Source organism: Acinonyx jubatus, chromosome B2 (assembly GCF_027475565.1).
Source record: "Acinonyx jubatus isolate Ajub_Pintada_27869175 chromosome B2, VMU_Ajub_asm_v1.0, whole genome shotgun sequence".
NCBI classification, from domain to species: domain Eukaryota; kingdom Metazoa; phylum Chordata; class Mammalia; order Carnivora; family Felidae; genus Acinonyx; species Acinonyx jubatus.
In genome coordinates, this window is record NC_069385.1 from 145,287,761 (window position 1) to 145,310,486 (window position 22,726).

A 22,726-nucleotide genomic window follows, 5' to 3' on the forward strand; every position below is an offset into this window, starting at 1 on the left:
GGCCTGTTAAAGCCAGGCTGTTGCAGGTGTCTAGCCACACACTTGTGTGTGTGCAGGAGAGGCGCGGGTGGGCAGGGGTGCGGGATGCAGTGAGTAGCCGTGAGTAGTGGTGACGGGGAAATACCCAGAAGCGAAACATCCTTCAGGCCCCCAGAGAACTCTCTGGGGGCGATCGTGCCTTAGCAGTCACTACAGCCCCTTTCCCCTCAGCTGCACTCGGTCACGGGGCTTTGTACGCGAGCTTCCTGAGAACGCCCTCGCTCTCCGTCCCCAGGAGCCCCGGTGAAAGAAGGACGTGGTCAAGCACAGCCTTGTTTATTTAGCAAGAGCTGGTTTGACCCTCCGAGCAATGTTTAGAATCTCTGCTTTCTGTAAAACGCAGTTTTATTTGCCTAATATTCTAGGAATTTTGAGGGAATTAGCAGTTTTATTTTCGCTTTTGATTCTTCCATTTTTCCTTCCCAGAGAACATTGTAGAATAAAAGCGTTTTCACTTTTTGCTGCCATTTAGCAACTTCTTGAAAGGTTCGGGCAACGACTAAATGATGTGCTCCATTTCCGGAGAGGCATGCGTGTTAGTTTCTAAATCCATGACCTCCACCTCACCCTCATCTTCCCTTCTGTCCCCCAGCCGCCCAAGGCCCAAGGATGTCCCCAAGGACGTCACACATGGTGCAGCCCATAAACTTAGCAAGTTTCTTCCTGAAAACCTGCCTGTATTTGGTAGTGTATCTCAGTTAGCGGCCTCACCATTTAATTTTTTTTAATGTTTTATTTATTTATTTATTTATTTAATTTTTTTTTCAACGTTTATTTATTTTTTTGGGACAGAGAGAGACAGAGCATGAACGGGGGAGGGGCAGAGAGAGAGGGAGACACAGAATCGGAAACAGGCTCCAGGCTCTGAGCCATCAGCCCAGAGCCTGACGTGGGGCTTGAACTCACGGACCGTGAGATCGTGACCTGGCTGAAGTCGGACACTTAACCAACTGCGCCACCCAGGCGCCCCTAATGTTTTATTTTTGAGAGAGAGAGATCGGGGGAGGGGCAGACACACACACACACACACACACACACACACACACACACACACACAGAATCCAAAGCAGGCTCTAGGCTCTGAGCTGTCGGGACAGAGGCTCGAACTCACAAACTGTGAGATCATGACCTGAGCCGAAGTCAGACGCTTAACCGGCTGAGCCACCTGGCGCCCCAGCGGCCTTGTCATTTAAATAGTCATTTGTCCCTAACTTGCACGTCTCATTAGTTGCCAAACCCTTTTCATGCGGAGTTTCTGGTCTGGGCCTTTGCCTGTCTTCTCATGTCCACTGCCTGAGTTCAGAGGGTCTCGCTTGCCAGGGTGACATCGTCCTAGCTAGAGTGTCTCCGTCTCCAGTCCTCTTCCTTGTCTTCCTTCCGCACCGTCACCAGAGGTACCCTTCTATACGCCAGTAGCGTCTGTGCTGTGAGCCTGGCCTAGAAGCCCACTGCCGTCTGGCCCCGTGATCCACCTGTGCCTGAGCACATCCTCCTCTTATATTCTCAGTGCTTTCATTCAGGCTGCTCTTCCAGACAAGCTTCCGCTGCAAAAGACGTAGCCCAGATCTTGAAAGAGTTTCTTCATGTTTCCATAGAACTTTGCGATCACTTCCCAGACTAGCACCTGTCTCGCTGTGTTATAATTGTTTCTTTACACACTCATCCCTCGGTGAGTGTTGAGTTTCTACGACCGACGGCAGGGTGCTAAGTGTTGGGGTGCACGACCCACATGGAACTTCCACTGGGAAGCAGACCCCCCCGAGAAAGGGAAATAAATAAATGAAGTAAGTAAGTATAAATTTGACTGAATGCTTGCAACTGATCCTCCCTGCAGGGCTAATACAAAGAATAAAATTCTGTCTGCAAGGGCCTCCCTGTGGCCATGATGCTTTGAACAGACCGTCATGGAGAAAAAGGAGTCTGAAGAGGGCGGGGAATGTTTCCTTCTCGGGCCTCTGCTCCTGCCGCTGCACCTGCCTGGACCGGGATTGGCGTCCTGAGAGATGCGCTGTGGTTGGAGGGTGCGGAAGAGGAGGGTGCAGACGGGAGGGATGGAGACTGGTGTATGAGACCAGGCTGGAAACGTAGGCGCTGGTCATTTTATGGAGAGAGTAAAGAGTCTGCAGTTTAGCGGCAGCTCACGAGGAAGCCGGTGTCGCGTGCATGAAGGGATGGGACATGGTTCCCTCTGTAGTTTATGAAAATTGTGCCGCTGGAGACAGAATGGCGTGGGAAGGGGAAGAGCAGGTGGGGACAGCGGCGGTGACCCAGGGGAAGGGTGGCCGCGGCCAGGGGTAGGGCAGTGACGTTGGAGGTAAGGATAGAGGATGGGACACAGAGGATTTATTGTGGGCACAGGACTGGCTGATAGATTCCGTGTGTGGGTGACGGCAGTGAGGAAAGAGAGGACCGAGGACGGCTCTAGGGTTTCTGGATTAAGGACTCAGTGACCAGTGCTCCTTTTCAGTGAGGTGGAGAGGGCCCAGGGTAGGTGCAGGGGGCAAGTTTTATTTTGGGGGTAAAACACCCCAACCGCTCTGCTGTAAGCATGCTAAGCTTGAGGTCTTGGACGTGTAGGTGGGGATATCAGATCGGTGGTTATATACGTGGGGTCGGAGCTTGGAGGAAAGGTCCGGGTCTGGAGACGCAGCGGACGTGGGAGGCGTTAGCATAGACAGTCTTGCACGCGTGACTTTTCTGAGATCGGCCAGAGAGACGTGTGCACCTAGAAGAGAGAGCATCTTCAGAATGAGGACAAGTGCAAGAAGAAGAGCCGGAAAGGGCCCATATGCCCACCTCTGTGAACCGACACAGGGGAGAGGGCATCTTTCCACCCACGGCTGCTCTCACTAACACAGCAGTTCTTGAGAACCTACGTGAGGAGCTACAAGAAAAGGCGTCTGATCTAGAGGAGACAGAGGGTGGCTGGGCATATGTGGGAGGTGGCTGGAGGCAGGCTGGCTGTGTGGAGCGCCCCTCCCCCCCTCCCCCTCGAGAAGCAGGGAGAGGGTTTAGAGCGGAGGGCAGGAAGGCAGAGGCAATTCAGATGAAGCCACCAGTGTGGAAGAAGGCACGGATTATAATTTAGAACTTGACTTGGCAGAAAATGTAAATAATGTGAATGTGCTTGACTTTTGTTTTGCTTTCGTACCCACCATGCACGGTTAGGGCATGAGAATTAAACCTATAATATTTTGTGACTTGCACATTCGGCGTTTAATCTTGAAGCTCCTTTCCTGACATCGCATGGCACGGTTTTGGCAGGGGAAATGGCTAATGATGTTGGTGCTGGTTATTGACTAGCGAGGGTGGAGAGGTAGGTCATCATAGCCTTTCTGGTCCATCTCTAACGTGCCTTAAAGTGGTCAGTAAGGGAAATATTTCCTTTACGTAAATAACGGAGAACATGCAAAACAAAATATGTCCCTAGTAAATGTCATACATCCCACTCAACGATAAGTTGAAGAATATGAAACTGTATTTGATATCACGCGGTATGTTAACTAACTGGAATTAAAGTAAAAACTTCAGAAAGGAACCGTATATGGGATCCTCAACCTTATTTGAGTCATTTGTCTCATCAGATGTATTACCTGAGTCTGTGGTGGGGACCTTGGGTCCCCAGCCCTCCTCTCCTTACTTGCTCAGGGCGCCTGTGGTAGAGACGGATGGACAAGAAAATATCTGATGAGCAGATGTCAGGAACCTGGAGGGTCTGGAGCACAAACAGCCAGGACTGCCCTCAGTTCAGATAATTAGTTCTTGCACAGCCCAAGTTCAACTATACACATGAAGCTGTGTCTGTAAAGATCTGAGTTTCTGGTTTTACCCAAATAAAAATTTTGAAAATTATATCCATGGTCAGAATCAAATATATAAAAACAATATATAAATTATCTACAAATAATCAGCTCTCTTGTGTATAGTCAAGAAAATACAGGTAGGAAAAAAATGAAGAATTTCAATTAAAATTAATATTCACCCCAGTATCCTCTCTTCACCTCCCCTCTGTACATATATATTTACCTCTTCCTCTCTCCTTTTCTTACAGAAAGATGTTTCCCTCCTCTCATTAAATAAGGAAAGTTTCGGGGCACCTGGGTGGCTCAGTTGGTTAAGCGTCTGACTCTTGATCTCGGCTCAGGTCATGATCTCATGGTTCGTGAGTTTGAGCCCCGCATTGGGCTCTGCATTGTCAGCAGGTAGCCTGCTTGGGAGTCTCTCTCCCTCTTTTTCTGCCCCTCTCTCAAAATGAATAAATAAACTTAAAGATAAGGAAAGGTTATTTCAAAATACGGAGAAAAGTTAAAGATTCAAGAAGCAAATTTAAGTTAAATTTAACAATTTACAGATTGCCATTAGTATTGTTTTGTGGCCACTCTTACTCGGGCCTGGCCCCTGAGACCGTGACGGTGAGGGGAAGCTAGGGAAATATTTGCAGCCTAAGTGTCGTTTAATCTGTTTTCCCAGAGGCGTCCATAATGGCATTTCTCTTCAGGAAGCTGTTTTGTGTTATGGCCTTCGGCTTTTCTAATATTGAGAACCTTGGCTATTCTCCAAAACCATGCTAGTTTTTTGGTTTTTTTTTTTTTGAAGCGTTAAATTAAGTCATCAGTACATGGAAGAATTCATCTAGAAAGTGTTTACTAAAGCACTTCCTCGGGCGGGCACACATGCATGAGTGAACCGTGCCCTGTTCTCCAAGAGTTTGTAGTTCAGAGGTGGTGTAGGAAAGTTCCGCCAATTGTTCTAGGAGAGAAAACCCTCAGGTTTCAGAGAAAGAGAAGTCACATTTGACTTGGGATGCCAGGGAAATAACATAGGATGTGTATTTGCTCTCCTCCTTGTTTGGGGGGGGGGGTGGTTGTCGAGGGTGTGCTGACCGGACTCCTGTGGGGAGATGGCGGAGGCTGGAGGCCGAGGGGAGCAGGTGCCGCTGGGAGGATAGCCACTGCCTGGCGTAGCTGGAATTGGGAGCCTGCAGATGTCACTGTGAGGAGGGGGCCAGAGGACAAGCCTCCGGGATGGGCAGTAGGGAGCTATGGAAGGCTTTTGAATGTTAGGATAAGATGGGAGTTACGCAGTCCTTTGGGCTGCTTTAGAAGTGTGTGTGGAGAGAGCCTTGAGGTAGGAATTGGAAGGTGTCAGCTTGGTGGGATGCTTCAGGGAGGTGAGACTCTAGCAAGTTAACTCCCTTCTCAGTGCCTCGGTGTCCTCATCTGTAAAAGGGGGATAATGCTGTGAATGGAGATGAGGATTCAATTAGCCCGTGTAAACTGCTTCCGTGTTGCTACAGGAGTTGTAGGTGTGGTACAGACTTCAGTGCAGTCAGGTACCCAGCAGCGTCGGAAAAAAGCCCGCCCCATCAGAAAGGACATTGGCCATGTTTGTAGGGAATATCTTCGAAGTTTATGATTTTATTTTTTGAGAGAGAAGAGAGGGAGAGAGAGTCTCAAGCAGGCTCTGCACCGTCAGGGCACGTCCCAACACAGGGCTCGAACCCATAAACCGTGAGATCACGCATGACCTGAGCCGAAGTCAAGAGCCGGCTGCTTAACCGACTTAGCCATCCGGGCGCCTTGAACAGTAACCTCCTGACAGGATTGTTTTTCCTGGGAATAACTTACGGAATACTTGACTATTCCGTCCTATATGTGACACATTCGGGAAAGTTGGCTGAGTATCAGCATATTAGGACAAAGCTTCTTTGCTACCGCAATAAAAAAGCTACCGCAGGGGCACCTGGGTGGCTCAGTTGGTTAAGCGTCTAACTTCGGCTCAGGTCATGATCTCGCGGTCCGTGAGTTCGAGCCCTGCGTCAGGCTCTGTGCCGACAGCTCAGAGCCTGGAGCCTGTTTCGGATTCTGTGTCTCCCTCTCTCTCTGCCCCTCCCCTGTTCATGCTCTGTCTCTGTCTCAAAAATAAACATTACAAAAAAAAAATAAAAAAAATAAGATACCGCAGATCTGTTTATGAAGTCAAAGCCAATTAAAGTATGCAAAGGTGAGGTTCTCGTGAAGAAAAGTGGCAGAATAGGAGTTGATGTGCAAACAAAAGAAGGGTGCTGTGTAGCCCGTTCATTTTTCTAAAGCAGACGCAGTATTTGGTTGGGATGTGGTTTGGGTCAGGGAAACGTGCACGGTGCTGGTGACTACCGCCCTCGAGTGGGAGAGGCTTTGGAACTGAATTTTAAATAAATCAATTCGGTGGAGTGAAAGAGTTTACGGATTTCTTTCGTGTCAACAATCGAGGCATGAGATTCGCACAGAGAGCTGGCGTGCTGGTGACGTTTACTGTCCTTCTGAGGCTTGTGTAAAGTAAACGCCTGTGATGCACACGTACTTGGTCCACCTCCACAGTCCCACCTGCAAGCGAGAGGCAGGCTTTGTGCGTCTGCTAGGATTTTGGTTTACCTGTCACGGCACTTATCCTGCCAGCAAATCCTTTCTGTCTGTCGGTCTGTCTGTACAACACACCCCCTCTCCCTGTGTGTGTAGGTGTGAGCTGTGTCCTGTGGTGCACGCACATGGGCTCTTTGCTGCCGTTGAACTACAGGGAAAAACAATATGGGCCATTGGGGGGGTCCCCTCTCATTGTTTCTGTGCATTGAGTTAGAGCACGTAGACACTGGCCATCTCCTGGAAGTTTACTCCTTAGAACTTTATCTCTTATGCAAGTCACTGCACCTGTTTCATGAGACGTCTTTGGTTCCTGAAATCGAAGTGCTTTGCAGTTCCTTGCAAAAGAAAGAGAAGTGTCACAGAGCGGGGCTGCTTAGAAAACCTCAGACTGATCCCGTCAAAGAGTGGTTTTGAAGGTCAAGGGGCAGCCTCTGCACACAGACGTCTACCCTAGCCGCTGCTTCTCATTTTCCAGTTGACTTGCCCTTACCCCCTGAGCAGGAATGTCCAGTGTTGTTTTTGGAATAAAATTGAGGCTTTAGTTTCTGAATCTGCCATGAGAAGTCATCTGTTTCTCCCTCTAATCCTAGACTGCCACCTTCCTATTCTTGATCCTCGCAGCTTCCTGCCAAAGATTTTTTTGCCCTATTTTCTTCCTGCTTTTGACTAGCTTAACTTCATCCTGTGTGTCATTGAAACAGCATGCCCCACAGTCCTGCTGAAGTGAAGCAAGAATTCTAGAAGACAGATGTGATCTCAGATGAAGTCAGACCTATGTCTAGTTTGATGTGTCCAAGGTTTACTTAACCGAGTCGTGTAAACGCTGGGGGCTGTTTCTGACAGGTCTGCTGTTGCTTTGCGTAATATCTGGTTTTGCTGTCTGGTCGCCAGAAAACAATGCCAGTAAAATGCCCGATGATGGTATGGAACCGAGGTGAATCATTCTGTAAGATCTGAAAGATTCTGTAATATCACGTCCGTTTGCGAATGTCTTGTTAAGCCCACAGTTACCCCCCAGTTCAGGAGTTTTAAGATGATGGGATTTAATCATAGGTGTTTTCAGGTGAGATTGAGAAAAATCATGCTGCACTCGCAGGCCTCGTGCATTTACACGAGACTTTGAAGGAATTAATGACGTTTGGCCTAGTTGGTTATACCTGATTATGCTTCAGTCGTAAAAACCGCAAGGATGTGTAGGAATGTTTTCAGGGCCAGCAGAACGTTCCGGTTGTTTAAATGCTTTGTTGTGTATCGCAGGGTTTCTCTAGGAGTAGACAGGGCAACTTGCCAGGAGGTAGCACATTTTCTCTGGAATCCATCCCGTGAGAAAATGGAGACAACTGTTTTCCTCCAATACTCTACGAGGTGATTGAGATCCGTCACAATGACTGAGAACATTATATGGGGCAGAAGTGCTTTTAAGTCATTAAAGAAAGATTAAAATATGTTCAGTATAACTTAGCATCTTTATTTACACCATTTCGCACCCGGGTCCTGCCTTGATCCCGGTGCTTCTGACCCAATACCCTTCCTCACAGCCTGTGACCTCCTCCCCTCCTCCCCACTTGACTCTCGAGGGCCACACCTGAGACCTCGTCAGCTCCTGGAACAGCGTGTGCTGGGGTCAAGTCACCATTCACTCGTCTCGCTGTGACCACGGCCGTTCGGCCCTCTCTCCCTTGGAAGGACCAGCGCTCAGACTTTTTCAGGGCCTCTGGGCCGTAGATCCCTTGGATCTTCCCCTCCCTCTCCTGAGCGCCCAGCCCACAGTGTCCGTCACCCCAGCAGTACCCTCAAGTCCATCTGGCCACCTGCTTGGAAAGCCAGCAGCCCCACAGCATGCCCGCTGCCCCTTCCTGCACACGTCTGGGCTGTGGTGGGTGGGAGCCCGAGGAAGTCTCACGGCTGGTCCACCTGCTGCCTCCAGAAGCTCATGACCTTCACTCTCGCTGGGCTTTTCTATTTAATTTCTCAAGTTCTTTATCTGGGTCCAAAGTTTGCCCCCACACCCGCCCTGCAGATTTTGTGGACGGTGCCCTTCTCACCAGCCGGTGCACCCTGTTCAGGCTTTTTGTGGCTCCTCAGTGCCCTACGAATAAAATCCAAATCCCATAATCGGACCTCGAAGGCTGTCTGCGACCTGGTTCCTGCGAGCTCCCCAGACTCTTCCGTTACCCCCTCCCCATCACGTGGTGTTTGCTGGCCCGCTTTGAACCGTGTGCCATTTCTGGTGGTGAGCACGAGCCTTCTCACGGCTGTGAACTTGCTGTCCCTTCGTCTGGAGCGGTCTCCCCAGCTCCTGGTTCCCCATCTCCTCCTCCCACCCCCGCCCCGATGAAGTCTTTATTCCTCTTCAGGTTTTAGCATAGACGTGGTAGGCACTGGAGAGCACCATCCACATTCCCCACACTCCGCTGCCCTCCCCCCACCAGAGGAGAAGTTAAGTGCCCTTTTTCTGCACCCCCCGCCCCACTATACCCTCTACTTCTCCTTTTATACCTCCTGTTTGTCTGCTTCTCACGATAGGCTGTCCATTTGGAGGACAGGGATGGTGTCGGTTTTGTTCATGGTTGTGTATCTAGTATCTTGACAGCTGGTCTTGCCATGCTGTAGACATTTAATAAAAATTCGGGGGTGAGTTAATGGATTCATAAATTACCCATTAAATGATTACTACGTGAGGGGCGCCTGGGTGGCTCAGTCGGTTAAGCATTCGACTTCGGCTCAGGTCATGATCTCGCGGTTTGTGGGTTTGAGCCCCATGTCGGGCTCTGTGCTGACAGCTTAGAGCCTGGAGCCTGCTTCGGATTCTGTGTCTCCCTCTCTCTCTGCCCCTCCCCCGCTCACACTCAGTCTCTGTCTCTCAAAAGTGAATAAATGTTAAAAAAAAATTGAAACGATTAGTATGTGATAACTCTGAGAGCATCGGCTAATGTTTATTGAGACTTCACCAGGCAGCGCGGATTGTTTTGATAACTTCACAGGTATTAATTTCTTTCTTTCCCACGATTACCCCACGGGGTAGGTCCTCTTACTTCGCCAGATCTGTGAATAGTGAAACTTGGAAGTGGTCGGCTGGGCTCTGAACCACAGTAAAAGGAACACTTCTTCTGACATGACAGTCTTTCTTGACGGACGTTTGTAAGGGGTACTATGGAAGCACAGAGGAAGAGATGTGTGTTTTAAGTTTTTGAAAGTTCGTGATTCAAATTTAGCATACACATAAGCTAATAATTCATCAAGTAGAACACCTGTCTTCTAATTATTCTAGTGCAATCTACTGCCACGAAACAACGAAATAACATAGAGACTGTCCACATCCCTGGATAACTCCTTGGGCGTATAAAAGGGGGCTAAAGAAAGGAGATTAAGTTTCTGAGGTTTCCAGCTTCTTGATGCTCAGAAAGTGGAATTTCCGTTTACCGAAATCAAAGTGGCAGCCATCTTTGGTCTAAAAAAAGGCGTACCACAAAATAGATTTCTACGCACGGTGCCAAACACTCGATTTTTGAAATTTATTGTTATTTTGATCTTGCAGGAGAATCATGAAAAAAGTCTCCATGGAGCCCTCTGAACGACTGGCCAGTCTCCAGGCTCTGTGGGACAGCCAGACCGTGGCCGAGCAGGGGCCCTGCGGTGAGCATGCATTTTAAAACCAAATTATAAATGGCCGCATGGATGTCCCCGTGCCAGGAAGTTACGTCTATTCCTAGTATGCTTCTGTAAAGGTACAATTAGTTTTAAGGTGTAATTACCACTGCACAGACTTTAGACTGGTGGATAAAAGTCCTGTATTTAAGCTGTATTGCATCCTGCTGTGTACTTACTTTAGAACAAGGGGGAGAATCTTTGCCGTTTTCCCAAACAGAAAGAAATAATCAGCATTGTCAACATCGGCCATATTTAAACTTTTAAACTTTAACTTAAAAATCATTTAGCCAAAAACCTGTCACGTTTCTGTTGTGTGTTTCAGGTGGATTTTCTCAGATGTACGCCTGTGTGTGTGACTGGCTTGGATTTTCATACAGAGAAGAAGTACAGTGGGTAAGTGTGTTTGTGTGCAGGCTTGTGTGTGCCCCCCCCTCCCCCCCCTCCTGGAGAATATTCCAGTATTTGACTGGCTGGTTTCTTTTTTTCTTCCTTTCCCCCCACCATTCATGCTTTCGGCTTAAAATCTTCCTTCCTCAGATTATGTGAAAATCTGTCTGTATCATTGTCTAATTCTCTCTCTGCATCCCTCTTTCCTGATCATCTGTGCGGACTATTTACATGATTTAATTATATTTAAACAGGATGTGGATACAATTTATCTGACACAGGACACCAGGGAATTGAATTTGCAAGACTTCAGCCATCTTGACCACAGGTAAGCCACTGCTTGCTTTCCTTCCGTTTGCAACTGATTTTGCTTCCAGAACCATACTTCTCGGCTGGTGCTTATGGACACAGGCGATCTCCAGAAAATCCCGTTACAAGGGGAATCGGGAGAATCTAAGACTCTCTGAATTTTGCCTTTCAAGTAATAGTGTCAGATGTGTTCATTTGGGATGGAGGTGCCTGTGTGTACTTGAAATCCAGAGTTCATAGTTAGGAACTGTGGAAATAATATAATTCTGAGGTTCTTATACCGGCTTACAAAAGTCTATTTAATCATCTGCCCTGTGTATATAATACTATGTAATATAGTATTATTTTGCCTAATTGCCTTAGAACATTTTTTCTAGGAGGCAATTTTATGCTGTAATCCTAAGAAATGACGTTAGGTTTACAATTTCTTTATGAGTTGGGGATTCGCTGCTAGGGTATAGATGCGCACATGTTGGTGGGAACGGGTTTGCCGTTATCTGCCTTGCGATAACGATAACACGGCTGTGAACCCCGTTACACGTTATTTGAGAAACCTGCGGGTTTTAAGATCTTGACGTTCGTATGTTTAGGGCTGAGGCTAGCGGGGTCAGGCCCCAGGGAAGAAGCTTCGTTCAGGGTTAGGCAGCGTTGGGCGGTGCCCCTGCGTCTTTGCTGGGTATCCCAGCCTCCTCCCTGGAACCACTGCTTATTTTAAGCAGCAGACGCTAGTCCCACCGCCATGAACCTCAGCCCAGTCAGTCCGTCCTCTCTGTTTGGCATCGAGAGAGAGAATCCTGGCATCCGGCCCTACCTTTCGCGCTATGCGCACAGCTGGAATGTGGCGTCGTGGCCTGAAAAATGCCATTTCAAATTATTTTCCCACCTACCTGGTGGGAAAATCCAGAGCTGTACAGGGGTCCCCGAAGAGTCCTAGCCAATGGAACGGACCAGAGAACACGGACGGGAGCCCTCTCTGCGGCGCTGGGGGCTGCAGAGGGCGGCGAGGCCTGGTCCGTGCTCGTGGCCGAAGCCAAGTGCCCGAAGCCCCTGGTTCTCAAGCGTGGATTTGCTTCCTGCTTGTGGAGCCAGGGTGGTTTTCTCCCGCCTGGAGCTGTTCCCCCTCTTCCTGCACATGAGGGGACGTCGTACTCCCGCTCCGGCTTCCCTGGGTGTCCTGCGTAGCTCGTGAAAAAGTGAACTGAGAAACAAGGAAGAATCTTAGTCTGCAGGTTTTTTTCTCAGTAAACGCAGGAAATTGTACGTAGAGTAAGAGGATTGGGTCGCCCTGCAGCATTAGGGCTCAATGTGTGCGGCCCCCGGAACCCTTTACAGGTCTTGACAGTGATTGAGCTTTTGCGTTACGTGGGTTATTTTTTTGGGGACTCACTGTATTAGAAGCTGAAACTAAAATTAAACACTTACTAATGCCTTTAAACATGTTAATAAACCCATTACATGCTAACGTAGGTACCGTTTTCGTGAACAATAACCATTTTCCGAGACAAACCTAAGTCCGCCGGAAGAGTGGCTTCCCTTCACCCGTGTGCTGATCTCTGTAACTTCTGACTTCATAGAAGGCAGCTGGATTCCCGTGTCCGCTTCTGTTCACGCTCTCGTGATGTGTGGCTTTGACTGAAGTACATTTAGAACATCCAGGCTTAAGCAGATGCGTACTTAGAAAAGGGAGCGTTGTTAATAGCCTTGTCACATGACTGTGAATACTCCTCTTTCATACTTCACCATGACTAGTAAAGCGATGGTTTCCCAAAGTTCAGTTGCTATGTGGAGTCGGAAACCGTATCAACGAACTTTTTTTATTTTACTTTAAATCCCACTGGGGCCCTTGGGTGACTCAGTCGGTTGAGCACCTGGCTCTTGATTTCGGCTCAGGTCACGATCTCACGGTTTGTAAGGTTGAGCCCCACATCGAGACTCTTCTCTCCCCCTCTCTCCCTGCCCCTCCCCCGCTTGAGTGTGTGCGCGCGCGCGCTCTCTCTCTCTCTCTCAAAAATAAATAAACTTAAAAAGCAAATCCATTTGGTCCATCTTGTGCTTCGAACTAATCTTACCCCCAGATGGTTTTGTAGCAAGCATTCTGCATCGTTCATTTAGAAAATACTGGTTCACTGGGTTATGCATAGTGTGCAGATATTTTGCTGTTGTATAATAGGGAGAAAAGAGGACATTTGTTAACACCGCTGACCCTCTCAAAAAAGTCTTTTTAAGCGTGGCAAAACTGTCAGTCTCCTAGTGGCTGATAAAAGTTTCCCCAGATTCAAGTGGTTTTTTTTTTTTTTAAAGTTATAACTTTACTGTTGGAAAAAAGTTCCTCGAAGTGACGGGCTAACAACTTTTTACGCTGTAGAGAAAACATCTGCTAAATCCCAAGTCTGAATTGACTGTACTTTGTCATCTTTTGCATGGTGTTCCATGAGAGAGCGAGTTCTGCTTAGAACTCTATCACAAGATACTTCGCATTGAGAAGATGAGCCCTTTGTATAAAGAGGAAGCATTTTGTGCCTGTTTCTGTTTTGTCGCACAGGCAGGTACTCAAGGGCTGAGATTTAATAAAAGAAGTACTTTCTACTTCATCAAGGGCATTCTTCTTTCTTTCTTTCTTTCTTTCTTTCTTTCTTTCTTTCTTTCTGTCTTTCCTTTTTTTTTTTTTTTGACAAAGAAAGACAGCATGAGGGAGGGAGGGGCAGAGAGAGAGAGAGAGAGAGGGAGAGAGAGAATCCCAAGCAGGCTCCACACTGTTCGTGCAGAGCCCAGTGTGGGACTTGAACTCACCAACCCTGAGATCATGACCTGAGCCAAAAGCAAGAATCGGAAGCTTAACTGACTGAGCCACCCAGGCGCCCCAGCTTTTTCTTTTTTTAAGTTTATTCATTTATTTTTAGAGAGCTAGAGAGCATGTGCAGGGGAGGGGCAGAAAGGGAGAGAGACAGAATCCAGGCAGGCTCCGTGCCATCAGGGGCTTGAACTCATGAACCCGTGAGATGGTGACCTGAGCCCAGATCAAGAGTCGGGCAGCTGACTGCACCACCTGGGCGCCCCAAGGGCGTTCTTAAATGACATGGGCATTTGTTGGAAGAAACCGCATGTGTGGCGGTAACCAACATAGTGACCGGCGTCCAGGCCTGGCATGGCCGTGTTGATTCCTGCTAAGGCGCCGGTGGTTTTCCCTGCTGTCATTTTTCTAGCATCCATGCAGACGGTCTACACGGCGTAAAGGACAGTTTGTTTTAGTGTTATTATAAGAGTAGTTTTGAACTTGTGAGGCCCTCGAGGGAGTCCCGGGGTTCCACAGGGGTCCATGGACCATACTTGGAGTGAAGACACCGTGTATGGCGGCTTGAGGTGTTTCTCCAGCTTCCTTTGTCACACCTTCAACAGTTTTTACACCGTTAATAGGCTATGCGTAATGTCGGTGCTGTTTTCCAGCGTATCCGCTGTGCTCAATTTGATGATTAATCTGGCCACAGAGGGAAACCATATCTAGGGAAGCTACTAAATATAGTTACTTCACATACATAGAAATATATGGAATGCCGTCCACCGTTGAGGAACCTTGTCGAAACTGAGAAATTCCCTACAAACAGATTTTTTCCTAATTCCTTAGCTGGAGAATTTTCATTTTGTCAGTAAACACTGCATTCATGATCATTTACTTTTCCTGCTTGGTAAAGGGCTAGAAGCACTTTTGTCATTACTGAGATCAGAAGGTGGAAAACTTTTCCTGTCAAGGGCCAGATGGTAAATATTTTAGGCTTTATGGGGCAGGCAGCCACCGTGGCAGCTCAAAAGCCACTCTAGACAACGTGCAATTGAACGAGTGTGACTGTGTTCCAATAAAACTTTATTTACAAACATACACTCTGCGGGCTGTATCTCCCCAAAGAAAAATGCAAGATGAGCTCCAGAAAAAATTTAGAGCTTCTATTTATGCTTATTGCTGAATCATTTTAAAATTTCTATCTCTGTTTTATAATATGCAACATATTACTATTGCTGTATTTTGCATGTAGTAACTACTAAAAAATTAGTTCTCAATTTTTTTTCTTTTTTTCACTTTTTTTAATTTTTATAAGCAGTGGGCTTAATAACAGCAGGGGTCATTGCTATAGACGTCCCCTTTCCTACTAATGCCTAAATACTTGGACTTTTTCCAGAACTCTTTTGCCCTAATCTTCAGTATATCCCCTCGTTGTTGAGGATTTAATCCCCCCCCCCCCCCGCATGATTCTTACTATTACGATTAGCGCCAGCTTCTATATAAAGAGGCTACTTACGGTCAGTGCTTTTAGATAGCCTGTATTAATAATATTTTGCCAATCAAATTACAACGGAGTACATTGGATGGACATTTCTGTATGTTAGAATCTTGAGCACGCTTCTCCATAAAGGGACAGTCTGTACTTAAGCGGCACAGTAGTTTGGAAGGATCCAGAGTGGCCCAGTTTGAGGGGGATAGGGGTCATTGTCTGACTTTGAGAGGTTTTACAAAAATGTTACTTTCTCATTTGGGTATGAATTGTGGAGAAAAGAAGGGAGGAATGAGACGCATTTGAGGATCAAGAGGAGAGGTCGATGGGCCCCTGTTGAGCTGGAGTTTGTTAGCAAATGGGGCAGTAATTCTCATACGCGTTGGTGAATTTTCCCATGGTGGCAGTTGGCTCCCAGAAGCTCTGTTGGAACATAATTCCCAACTGGCCACCATTCAAAGCTTTATTTTTTCATTCCATTCTTCCTTGTCTGTAGTCCCCATACTTAGACACTTCCTTTCTCAAGAGCCTCTAGGGTCTCTAAACTCATTAGTGGTCCTGGGATGGAAGTTCTGTGAGGGCCGGGTTGTGTCTGTCTTCTTCAGGCTGTACGACGTGATGCTCTAGGGTCAAACCAGTGCCGCAGAATAAAGGATGTTCAAGGGCAACTGAGCTGCTCTAGGGAAACAGACCAGAATCCTGGGAGGGTGAGGGGATTCTTTTGTAAAGGCTTCCTGGACTACTTACATACTCTCCCCCAGAGGCAGGTTGGCGGTCGTTAGACTATTCATGTTCTTAACCCGATTTTGCTCTTTGTTACCTACTCCAATCCATGGCTGAATCCTCTCCGGATTCCTATCAATTCTGTGTGTTTCTTTCAGTTCACTCACCCAAGGCTGGCATCTTTTGCATCTAGGGGTTTGTAACTACCGTTTTTTTTTCAGCTTATCCAAATCGGGAGGTTGGGGTCATGCGTGGGGCATTGGTGTTAATGTTGCAGGTCTGATAACAGGGAGACTACACGTGGTTTGGGCGGCTTTTCTCACGTGGAGCACAGGCACGGAGGAAACAGTCTGCATGCGTGTGCTCCCCATCGATAATTCTCATTGAAGAGAATATAGATTGAGAGGATGCAGGTCTAGGGACTGGGCAGTGCCCCTGTCATCATTCTCATCATACACACCCTCCTAATGTCCTCTCCCCTCTCATTTGCCCGGGATCTGCTCTCCTGCAGAGACATACCCATTGTTAGGACACCGTGACCCTTATAGCACATGGCCTCAGGAACTGAGAAATGGGGAAACGTGGACGTCGTCCTGAGGCCGCTTATGAAGCCTCCAGTGTGCTCTTTTGTCTTCCCTGGGGACCTGCCTCCACGCGTGTGCGTCTTCAGCCACCTCCCTTAAGTCTCGAGGGTCTGTCCCGGAGCTTCAAGGTAGATCGCAAGCAACTTGAATGCTGTCACGGAAAACTGACTAGCTAAAAGGCTGTTATCAGAACTGAATGAGGGGTAAGCATTCGCGTCTGGGGATGACCGTGTGCATGCTAGAGCCATCCAGTTCCTCCCTGGAGAAGAGCAGTTAGGAAGCATTGTACTTGGGAAAATGCCCACCCACTTGTTCTCTATAGCTTCCAAAATTTTATTTAAGTATATTCTTGAAGCGTGCGCTGCTTTAGATACCGATGGGCCAAAAAGAGGCATAGCTGGAAAAGGCTTTGCTGCACATTTCTCACGGGACCTCTCCAAGGTCTGTGAGCCGACATGTTAAAAAGTGTAATTACACTGTAATTTGCAGGGGTGGGAATGATGGGGTGGAGGGGGAGTGGTGCCGAGGCGAAGAGAATATACCGCTTTGGATACATCGATTTTTTTTTTTTTTTTGCTCCCGGTAGATTTGCAAGACGAGCTAATCTCGTCAGTCCTCTAAAGGCTCAATGACATGCATCATTGAGTTTAAACCTGGCTCATGAGAGCCCAGCTGGCAGCTCATTCCCTTCAGACTCATGTGTTTGTGTTTTCATATTTCTTACTCATCAGAGTGACAGTCTTGAGCCTGATGCTTCCAGAAGAGTTTTGCGTGTGGGTTAATGTTTGTCAAGGTTGTCCCGAGGGCATTGGTGTAATTCTTTCCTAATCTAGGCTGTCTCTCTTTATTCTTGCTCTCATTTCAAAAGGAAGAAATGCTGTTTGGAGTGTGAAATCAGGTATGAAGAACAGCGCTGGCTTCTGTTTTCCTTTTCAAAATGTCTGTGAACAATTCCGTACGCGTGGTTTCCGGTCTGGGTCAGACGGGCTCTGTGACTAAGGCAAGTGACTTAGACCCTGAATCACTTGCCAACTTGTTTGTTTTTGCCTTTTAACTTTTTGAAATAGCCCCCTCCCCCACTATTAGTTTATTTTTAACATCCAAAACAACAAGAGTGCTGTCGTTATTTGAGGAATTGCTTCAGGAAGCATGTGGTTGTTGGCTTTCCAAATAAGTGGCTGGTTGAATGTGATGGGAAGGGTTTGGAGTCTTCGATCTAAAATCCTACGGGTGTACCGCCCTGGGTTCACCGTAGAGTAGTTTGAAGATTCTTGACGACTTTAAAAAGACTCCTTTTAAAATGAACAACCATATAAAGTGGCCAGTTTTCTTAATTGAAAGGAAAAGAGACACACAAAATCCCTACATTACAGAAAATTTTGCATTTCCAGAGGCTAGTTCATGATCTTTTCTTTTTTCTTTTTTCTCTTTTCTCTATTCTTTTCTTTTCATTCCTTTTCTTTAAATTTTAGTTAACATGCAGTGCGATATTGGTTTCAGGGGTAGACTTCAGTGATCATCACTTACAGCAAATACCCAGTGCTCATCCCAACAAGTGCCCTCCTTAATACCCATCACCATCTAGCCCATCCCCTACCCGCCTCCTTTTATATTTGAGTGGTTCCATATTGGGGGCATATATATTTACAATTGTTAGATATTCTTGATCGACAGACTTCTTAATTATGATATAATGCCCTTCTTCATCTCTTGTTACAGTCTTTGTTTTAATGTTTATTTGACAGAGAGTGCGCGCGAGCGAGTGTGGGGGGGAGGGGCAGAGAGAGAGGGGGACAGAGGATCCGAAGTGGGCTCTGTGCTTACGGCAGCGTGCCCAGTGTCGACCTTGAACTAATGAACTGTGAGATCATGACCTGAGCTGAAGGTGGACACTTAACTGACTGAGCCACCCAGGTGCCCCGATAGCGTTTGTTTCAAAGTCTAGTTTGTCTGATACAATTTGGCTACTCTGGCTTTCTTTTGGTGTCCATTAGCATGATAGTTCTCCATCCTCTCACTTTCCATTTGCAGGTGTCTTTAGATCTAAAATGAATCTCTTGTAGGCAGCATATAGATGGATCTTGTGTTTTTATCCATTTTGATACCCTGTGTCTTTTGATTGGAGCATTTAGTCCATTTATATTCAGAGTGATTATTGTAAAAGATATGAATTCAGTGCCATTGTTTTGCCTTAGAGTTGGTGTTTCTGGTGATACTCTCTGGTCCTTTCTAGTTTTTGTTGCTTTTGGTCTTTTTTTTTTTCTTTGCACTCAAAGAGTCTCCCTTAAAATTTCATGTAGGGCTGGTTTAGTGGTCACAAACTCCTTCAGTTTTTTCTTTGCCTGGGAAACTATCTCTCCTTCTGTTTTGAATGACAGTCTAGCTGGATAGAGTATTCTTGGCTGCGTGTTTTTCCGATTCAGCACATTGAATATATCCTGCCATCCCTTTCTGGCCTGCCAAGTGTCTGTGGACAGATCTGCTGTGAACCTGATCTGTCTTCCCTTGTAGGTTAGGGACTTCTTTTCCCCCTTGCCACTTTCAGAATTCTTCCCTTTTCTGTGTGTTTCGGCAATTTGACTATGATATGTCTTGGCGATGGCTGGCTTTTGGTGAATTTAATGGGAGTTCTCTGTGCTTCTTGGATTTTGATGTCTGTGTCCTTCCTCGATAAGGGGAGTTTTCAGCTATAATTTGCTCACATAAACCTTCTGCCCCCTTCTCTCTCTCTTCATCTTCTGGAACCCCTATGATACGAATGTTACTATGTTTTAATAAATCACCGAGTTCCCTAAGTTTGCCTTTGTGATCTGTTACCTTTGTTTCCTTCTTCTTTTCAGCTTCATTATTTTCCATAATTTCATCTTCTAGATATCATGGATTCCCTCTTCTGCCTCGTCCACCCTTGTTTTTATGGCCTCCATTTGGGTTTGAAACTTGGTTATAGCATTTTTAATTTTGGCCTGACTAGATTTTAGTTCTTTTATCTCTGCAGAAAGGGATTCTCTGGTGTCTTCTATGCTTTTTTCAAGCCCAGCTAGTATCCTTATAATCCTTGTTTTAAAATCTAGTTCAGACATCTTATTCATATCTGCACTGATTAAATCCCTGGCCTTCATTTATTTCCTCTTCTTTCTTTTGAGGTAAATTCCTCCCTCTTGTCATTTTGGAGGAAGAAAAAATAACAACAGCTATAATAATAGAATGAAATCAAAAAATTAACAATTAAAGAAATTAGGTAAGGAAGCTAGATCTGAGGTGTGTTTTGGTGTCCTTGTTCAGAGAAGCTGCCCCGTTCTGTCCCTGAGATTATGCAGATTGTTCTGTTAATCTTCACATCGATTTCCTACGTGTTCAAAATGGTTTGATGCTGATCTAGCTGTGTTTTAGGGACAAGCTCAGGGGGTACCCTTACTATTCCACCATCTTAACTCATCCCAGTTCTTGATCTTTTCTGTGATGCTGCCCTTATTTTCAGTTTTATCATGGCATGTTTTTTCTTTTCTGGAAATAAGTGAAAAACTTGGTATGTTTGTGTTTTGCTTTTTTTTTTTTTTTTTTTAATTCTTTATTTTTGAAAGAGAAACAGAGTGTGAGCAGGGGAGGGGCGGAGAGACAGGGAGACACAGAACCCCAAGCAGCTCCAGGCTCTGAGCTGTCAGCACAGAGCCCGACAGGGGCTCGAACCCACAAACAGTGAAATCATGACCCGAGCCGAAGTCGGACACTCAACCGACTGAGCCACCTAGGCGCCCCTAGGTACATTTGAGTTTTAAGGGAAGGTTTGGATCATTCAGAGTTGCCAACTGAGATGATAACTAAGGATCTCAATTTGTATTACAAACCCCAGCGCACGGCTGGATTAACAACCACCACAGCAACGAACAACTCTACGTGTAATACATTTATAGCAGGGAAAAGGTTAGGGAATGTTAATTGTCTCCTCTGTCTTCAACAGAGTGTAGGAAAAGATTCTGCTATATGACTCTAAAGGGTATTAACATTGGATCTTCCTTCTCAGGGTTTGGAGTCTTAAGATGTCTTTGTTCCCATTTTCAGGAAGCAGTAGAAATGTCCTGTGGAAATGACAAGAGAATATTATGTTCCCATGTTACCAAGACTCAGGGGAGCATTACCTAAACTGCTGTAACTCTTCAAGGGTGACTTTACTTTTCAGATCAGAGTCAAGTGGTAGTTAAGAGTGTCTTAGGAGATCAAGACAAAACACATTGGGAGGCAGAATCCGTGCCATGGACTGATAGTAAAAAGCTGTCACCACGAGAAAATCAGTCGAGATGACAAGCATTGGTGTTTGGAAACCTTTCTACATCATGTAGTGTAACCCCCGGGGTGCCTTAGTGAAAACACGAGGAAGGGTTGGTTCTGATTGGCACAGACCCCACCGGGGAAGGTCCAGGGAGCTCTCGGCAGTGAGATGTTACCGGCACAGGGTTTGGGAGGCCCACGTGAATCAGGAGTTATCCTGTTTGCTTATCTGATCGCTTATTACTGTGTTCTGAGAAAGCCATCCAGGAAAATGAACTCTCGGGAATGAAATTATTTACATCTTGTCTTGTGTATTTTTCTGTGGAGGTGAGATGTACCAGTTTTGATCATTATTGGTGATAGATTGTCATATGTAGACCGAGTCTCCTGGAGCCTTGGCCTCTGTTGTGGCTGTCCCGACGGCTTAGATGTTCTGAGAGTGACAGATTCTAGGAATCCCGAGTGTCACTCAGTTCAGACCTTGACTTTTCTCTGTGTTTGCTGAAGTGGTTCCTGGATGCTTGCTTCTCAGACTTGAAGCTCCCCATTCTCTGCACGGTCCAGGCAGGTTGAGAGAAGCTTTGGACCTGAGAAATTGAGGTTTTACATAGTGTTGTATGTAGCTATAGTTTATTTACTTTTGCTTCCGTTTTGTATTCTGATGTGTGACCATTCTACAAGTTATCCATTCTGCGGTTGATTGGATATTTGGGTTAGCTTAATGACTAGGTTGAGTAATGCTGTTGAGGCCATTCTTACAGTTGTTTACTTAGAGAAAAGTTTGCCGTTCCGTGTACCAGAATGCAAATAATGGTAAAGTCAACCACTGTGTCCGCCCTTGAGGTCGAGAAACAGTCTATTGCCTCTTCGAAGAAGACTTTAATAAGTCAATTTTCAGTCATGGTTCCCCCTGTACTCCTACCTTACCTGATGGAACAGTTATTCTAACAGTCCTTGTGTTTCTTTGTAGTTGCGTTACAAAAGCGTGCATGTTTCATTTGGGGTTGTATTAAGTCTTTGTTTTTTTTTTTAATTAAAAAAAATTTTTTTTTTTTACATTTACTTATTTTTGAGAAACAGAGTGAGACAAAGCATGAGCGGCGGAGGGGCAGAGAGAGAGGGAGACACAGAGTCTGAAGCAGGCTCCAGGCTCTGAGCTGTCAGCATAGAGCCTGATGCGGGGCTCGAACCCACAACCGTGAGATCATGGCCTGAGCCGAAGTCAGACGCTCAACCGACTGAGCCACCCAGGCGCCCCTGGGGTTGTATTAAGTGTTTAATAAATTTCAGAAAAAAATATTATTTTGCCTTGGCTCTTGTTCTAGCTAGCCTCTGTACCTGCTTTCTGCCTCAGGCTTCTCTCCTCTCCCCAGTACCTCTTGCCTGCATAATGAAAATTGTTACCTTCCTCTGATACATCCTGCCTACATTGCTGAAATTGTTAACTTCCTGAAACATTTCTCTGCTTAAAAGCTTTGTAATGGTCACCCTGTCAACAGTCATGTTCCCTTCACTTTCAAGCCTTATTTCTAGATACTAAGTGTTCTGGTTATCTGTTGCTATATACGAACCATTCCAAACGTAATGGACTACAGCAAGAGCCGTCCCTTGTTAATTGTCCGTCACAGCTCTGGGCTTGATTAGGCTCCGCTAGGTGGTTTTTGCTTGGGCTCTTTCCAGCTGTTACAGTCAGATATGGGCTGGGTCTGGAACCATCTTGAAGGCTTCCTTATTCACGGGTCTGGTAGTTGATGCTGGCTGTCTGCTGGGACACTTCCACGTGGCCTGGCCTTTCTCAGAGCAGGGCGGCCGGATTCCATGGGTGAACCAGCAGAAGGAACTAAGCAGACGCCATATTATTGCCTTTTCTTACCTCGCCTTGGAAGTCCCCCAGCATCGGTGGAAGATACCCATGTTGTCTCCAGTGTCTGACCATTATGGATACAGCCGTTATAAACAGTAACATATAAGTTTTTGTGGAAGTACACGTTTTTATTTCTCTTGGTTGAGTATCTAGGATTGAGGTTGTTGGATCTTACGGTCAGCGTGTATTGAATATCATAGACACTGTCCGACTGTTTTCCACACCAAGTATGCCATT

The 22,726-nt window shown here is 46.3% G+C and overlaps 1 protein-coding gene and 1 non-coding gene across 8 annotated transcripts in view; one reads left to right on the plus strand and one right to left on the minus strand.

Annotated features, from left to right (window-relative positions):
* CARMIL1 (capping protein regulator and myosin 1 linker 1) overlaps window positions 1–22,726 on the plus strand; it is a 308,332-nt gene that overhangs the window by 128,985 nt on the left and 156,621 nt on the right. For all 7 annotated transcript variants that reach the window (XM_053223218.1, XM_053223219.1, XM_053223222.1 and 4 more), the window contains 3 exons: window positions 9,979–10,076; window positions 10,414–10,484; window positions 10,733–10,806. In XM_053223218.1, the coding sequence (XP_053079193.1) occupies window positions 9,979–10,076; window positions 10,414–10,484; window positions 10,733–10,806 (243 nt within the window). The remainder of the gene's footprint in view (window positions 1–9,978; window positions 10,077–10,413; window positions 10,485–10,732; window positions 10,807–22,726) is intronic.
* TRNAR-UCG (transfer RNA arginine (anticodon UCG)) lies at window positions 21,795–21,878 on the minus strand. The gene has a single exon. It is a non-coding gene; the product is annotated as a tRNA-Arg (tRNA).